We start from the raw sequence: 5,185 nt of genomic DNA, 5'->3' as shown, positions 1-5,185 counted from the left end.
GGTGACAGTGAAGGACCTGCAGCATCGCCTTGATGAAGCTGAGAATCTGGCCATGAAGGGCGGCAAGAAGCAGCTCCAGAAACTGGAGGCTAGGGTAAGTGTCATGAGGATCAACCCATTCATCCTTTCTGTATGCCAGGGAAACTTTTTGTGTTTTATAATCACTGCATTCTTCTTCTAAGGTTCGAGAATTGGAGGCTGAATTTGATGCTGAACAGAGGCGAGCTGCTGATGCTGTCAAGGGAGTGCGAAAATATGAAAGACGAGTAAAGGAGCTCACTTATCAGGTACGTTTCTATTTGCAATGCTAATACTTACAAATACCAATGGTCATATTAATATACAGTATAGTAATGAAAATAGTAGGCTTATGCTACTATTAAGTTTATATAACTATGCTCATTCATCATTCCTAATTTACCACAGACTGAGGAGGACAAGAAGAATATTGCCCGACTTCAGGATCTGGTGGACAAACTGCAGCTGAAAGTGAAATCCTACAAGAGGCAGTCTGAGGAGGCTGTGAGTACACCTACAGATCACAACAACACACATTCTGAAAATGTCACTCAGTCCACAGGTTTTTAATAAATCACACTCATCACACAGGAGGAGCAGGCCAACACTCACTTGTCCAGGTACAGGAAGGTGCAGCATGAGATGGAGGAAGCTCAGGAGCGAGCTGACATTGCCGAGTCTCAGGTCAACAAGCTGAGGGTAAAGAGTCGTGAAATTGTCAAGGTAAAAAAATAACTATATGAGATAATCAAGTTTGGGGAAATGCTCATTTCATATATTCACTATCTGGCCAAATCTTTACCATGCCATTGTTCTGTCATTTCAGACCAAGGATGCAGAAGAGTGAGGAAGAAATTAAGGTTTTACAGTAACAAGAAGTCATATAATATGAGTATCGTGTTACTTGTTCACTCTAGCATGTTAAGCATGCTGTGATAACAAAAGTCAATAAAAGTAGATAGTTTGTGGCATCTTTTTTGTCTTTCCTTTCATTTTTGAATGGGTGGTGTAATGATTGAATAGAAGCCCTCATGGTCTCTGGGAAACAATTATGACTATGACTCATTATGTAATTTAGACTAGTATAAAATAGTCATGTAGTTGACTTAGCACTAAGTCCAAGGTCATTCAAGCTCATTAATTTACTGCATATTAATTTCAATAAGTTCTTTAAATAAAAAGAAAACTTTCATATATTCAACTGTTTTTAAATTAAGGTGCTCAAGTTATACATTTTCCTCGCCTATAAATTAGATATACCGAAATATGCATAAACTGTATAATTGTACATAATTTATAATTTTACATAATTTATATTTGTATATATTTTGATGTATAATTTATACATAACTATGACCCAAATAATCACTCACAATAATTGAACAAAAGCGGTCGCCGAGAGTTGAAAAATGTTCAACTTTGGGGGGAAACGCTGCGCTCGTCACTGTCACTTTTTATCCAGCCGTCCAATCACAGTGCAGGAGGGGCGGGACAAACACCGCACCGAGCATATCCGATCTTGAACGAAGCGATGTGCCTACTCGCCAAGGTGTTTCCTCGCCCGCAAAATCTCATGAACCCACGTACGGACAGTCTCTGCTCTCATGTTTCAGCCTTCTCTTCATGCAGAGCAAAGGCCAGAGCAAGTAGGCCTACATACTTTGTGGTGATATTTTTACATTCACTAAAATTTAGTAAGCTACCCTACTTGCAACACATCGCCTCCACTGAAATTATGTATCATAACAACCACAGCGTCTCGAAAAAAAACACTGCGCCTCCAAAACGCACCCTAGCGCTCCCAGCTAGGCGTTTTCAGCTGGCAAAAAACGCTTTGGTGGACAGGTCCCTAAGTTTTCTATTTTAAAATTAAGCTTACACAGAGCACAGCTATCTTACATTAGATTAAGTGTAATGGTAAAAGACAGAATGGGTGGTCATTTAGAGGTAATCTTACATTAGGTGTAAGTTAACATTATCAGCAACTTTAGCTTATTCTTTTGTTCACTTAATAAATAAGCTTCTTTAAAGACTGGCTGCAGTTTATTCCAATCGAACAGCTAACGTTATTGTTTTTACATTTGAAACATTTTTTGGTGATTATGCTACCTATTGATATTGATAAACAGCTAGCTGAACTGTTCTATTTCAACTGCTAATGTTAGCTGTTTTGACAACACTTGTTTTGAAGACATTTCGAGATCTCTTCATCTGGGACAGAAATATTTGATGGTGGTGCTGGGGTGGTGTATAATGTTAGCAAGCCTAGGTCAGGCAAGATATGTTTCTCTGAGATTTCCACCCCAATACAATAAGGGTGACATTTTCAACAGAACTCACTGTGGACATGGCACTCATTTTGGAAAAAGATGTTTTTTTATGCTGTATCACAAATAAAATTCCATTCACTTATACAACCTGGAACAAAACCCAAATTATCTAGCTCAATAGACACCAATTAATTTGTTGAGAAAATATTCATTTTAGTGAAGTTCTCTCTTATAAACATGCCCAGATATCAGACGCTCTGTCTTGTCTGTTTACTGCACCCATCTTTTCTTCACTGTTCAGTTAGATTGAGGTCAAGTGACTGACAGAAACAGTCATAAAACCTTATTGGGTTCTAATTTCTTTTTTATGTGTTAAGGGGTCTACATGTCTTACAGTGTCCACCAGATATAGACAGTCATTCTTTCATTGATTCTTTTTCTTTACACTCTGAGAGTCACTAGTAACAGGAACCATATTTTATAGGTGTGCCAACCATAACAACAATTCTAAGGTAGTAATAAAAGAAAATAATCATAAAACTGATCAAGGAGGTAAGAGCTGAAGAAAAATAAAATGTCATTTGTTTTAGACCTTCCTAAACAAGAGCCAACCAATATGCTGGAGCTGAGCTGACCAAAGATAAACTAGACTTTTTAAATAGGTAATTTATTTATCATTATTGTTTTCGTTTATTTAGTTGGCTTTATTCAATAAACAGAATAGATCGACCAGACACACAAAGAGCAGTAGAGATGAGGGGGTCACTGTTTGGCAATAAGACAGCAAAGATGTTTTTGCTTTAGGTCACCAGGGGTCAGCATTGCACGGGAGGCAGACTGTTGCTGTCAACGGGAGAGCTCAGGCAATGGCGCGTAAATAGTAGGATGTACTGCAGACCGTCATGTTTTATCATGTTCACAAATCGTGTTTCTTTTATTTTAAAGGATGATTAGTGTACTCAGTCGATGCCGGGTCAGATTTATGGATCAGGTTTTTGGGATGAGTTCCGCCGTGGTTTCGTATGCGCAGTGCGCTTTCCTGCCGCTGCTGACTGCTGCAGTGTAAACAAGACTGTCCGAGGCTGCAGCGCTGCTGTCTGTGGGCGAAAAGATAACGACACAGCAACAGACGTCTCATTTAAAACGAGCACAGTTCATGTGAACCCTCCGTGAGTAGCTGGCCTGATTTTCTTTTTTAATTAAACTGTACATCTGTCAGCCAGAGCATCTGCCACTTCTGAGCTGCCAGTTTATCCTCTCGTTTGATCAGTCAGATGGACTTTGCTGCCGAGGAAGTAGCCTACCAACTCCACCGATCTCAGGAAAATGACTGACAACCAGGAAACCCCAGATGCCGAGGACAAGACTCCGTCCGGGAGCACGACCTTGCCGCTCCGGCCGCCGTGTGAGCGCCTCTCTTGCAACAAGAGCAGCGTGTGCTCCCGCTCCTACTTCGTGGTAGTGATGGTGTTTTTTCACGTGTACATCATTAATGTTATTGCACTGCTGTTTTACGTGCACTACATCAGCGGGCAGGAGGATGCCAACCGGAGTCGTGATGCTCCCAGCAGTAACCACCAGCCCCCCGAGTCGGGACGTCCGCCACCAAAGCCTGAGCCTCTGCGCGATGTGTCCCTTACAAGAATCGAGGGAATAAGAGTGAGTAATGTGTTGATGCATCCTCAGCCCCACTCTTTTATTTACTCCCTCTCTTGCGCACAACGAGCACCGCTAACATAATTTCTGTGGTTTCTCTGTCAGGTGGGACATGTCCAGCAGGTGTCACTGGTGCCAGGCAAAGTGCATGAAATGCGGACTCGGAGTCTGAAACCTTTGCTGTTTGGTAAGAGGCCAAACACCCGTGTGGCTAAACTAATTTGCAGACCAGCCTCATGAGCCTCTAGTGGCCAAGCAGGTTTCTTCTTCTGATGAAAGCCAGTGCATGTTACATTAACCACACAATTTCCCCTCTTCCTTATTTTCATTTTCATCCAGCACAACCACCCAACAACGTAGCTTACAAACATAGGCTATGCTAAGATCAATCAAGGTTACACGAAATAGACCAATATATGTCCTGAGGCATCCACTCCATCTGCACACTGGTTCCAATTAATGGCATATAGATGACTGTTTATAAAAGAAAACGTATAGTATATTGGTTGTTTTGTATTGGCAACAACAAGCATAGATTGACTGTACCTTTAAATGAATGGTTCATTGTTGATATTCATGGTGCTGCTGGGGATCAATGAAAAACTGGTAACTAGTTGGATGGCTGTCTACATTAGGTCTACAATTAACTATTGTTTTAAATGTCAATTAATCATTGATTATTTTCTTATTAAACCTCTCAAAATAGTCAAGAATGTCTGTCACAACTTCCGAGAAGCCAAGGTAGTAACCGAAACATTTTCCATTTACTCTCAAGTGGAGAAGCTGGAATCAGAGAAAGTTTTCAGTTTATGCTTCAGGAATGAAATGGTTAATTAAATAAAAAAATACCTGCTGGTTCATTTTCTGCTTGACATGGTAGCAAGTCAGAAAATGTGAAGCATGCAGCAGAGAAAATGCTGCAATCTTGTTGACCCAAAAGATTTTTACCTCTGTGTATAACTTTTTTTTCCGGCAGAGATCCCTGGCTTTCTGTCAGAGGATGAGTGTCGTGTTGTGATGCAGCTTGCACAGCTAAAAGGTCTGATGGAAAGCCAGTTAATGGTACAAGATGGCCAGGAGGAACTGGCCAAGGAGCTCAACCTCAGCCCAGAGGAGATCTTCAACCTTCTTGATATCAACCAGGATGGACAGTTGCAGCTCCATGAGGTGTATGTCAGTTTGTGGATTGTGGGCACATGCATAGTTTTTTTTTTTTTGGGGGGGGGGGGGGGGGGGGGGGG

General features: G+C 41.1%; 2 protein-coding genes across 3 annotated transcripts in view; both read left to right on the top strand.

Annotated features, from left to right (window-relative positions):
- The first annotated feature begins 10 nt into the window (after nt 1-10).
- On the top strand, nt 11-989 carry LOC123987196 (myosin-7-like). The gene is made up of 5 exons (XM_046075865.1): nt 11-94; nt 183-287; nt 427-522; nt 610-741; nt 845-989. Exons 1-5 carry the CDS (start codon nt 53-55, stop codon nt 863-865), a joined length of 396 nt encoding a protein of 131 aa, XP_045931821.1. The 5' UTR covers nt 11-52; the 3' UTR covers nt 866-989.
- A 547-nt stretch (nt 990-1,536) lies between these two features.
- Nucleotides 1,537-5,185, top strand: part of p4htmb (prolyl 4-hydroxylase, transmembrane b) — a 7,336-nt gene continuing 3,687 nt past the window's right edge. Inside the window, exons 1-5 of one of the 2 annotated variants that reach the window (XM_046075863.1) lie at nt 1,537-1,664; nt 3,234-3,457; nt 3,559-3,947; nt 4,050-4,131; nt 4,921-5,111. In XM_046075863.1, coding sequence (XP_045931819.1) covers nt 3,615-3,947; nt 4,050-4,131; nt 4,921-5,111 — 606 coding nt within the window. In that variant the 5' untranslated portion in view covers nt 1,537-1,664; nt 3,234-3,457; nt 3,559-3,614. Of the gene's footprint in view, nt 1,665-3,132; nt 3,458-3,558; nt 3,948-4,049; nt 4,132-4,920; nt 5,112-5,185 lie in introns of those variants that run through there. The other variant, XM_046075864.1, reaches the window with a different exon arrangement.

The sequence above is a fragment of the Micropterus dolomieu genome, linkage group LG18 (assembly GCF_021292245.1).
Source record: "Micropterus dolomieu isolate WLL.071019.BEF.003 ecotype Adirondacks linkage group LG18, ASM2129224v1, whole genome shotgun sequence".
Classification (NCBI taxonomy): domain Eukaryota; kingdom Metazoa; phylum Chordata; class Actinopteri; order Centrarchiformes; family Centrarchidae; genus Micropterus; species Micropterus dolomieu.
The sequence above is the reverse complement of the archived record's forward strand: the minus strand, read 5'-3'. Positions and strand labels throughout refer to the sequence as shown.

Bases quoted from the DNA above. Each gene is read 5' to 3' on its own strand.
- LOC123987196 (XM_046075865.1), top strand. From the start codon at position 53: ATGAAGGGCGGCAAGAAGCAGCTCCAGAAACTGGAGGCTAGG. The intron at 95-182 runs GTAAGTGTCATG...TCTTCTTCTAAG, and splicing joins TCCAGAAACTGGAGGCTAGG to GTTCGAGAATTGGAGGCTGA. The intron at 523-609 runs GTGAGTACACCT...CTCATCACACAG, and splicing joins AGAGGCAGTCTGAGGAGGCT to GAGGAGCAGGCCAACACTCA.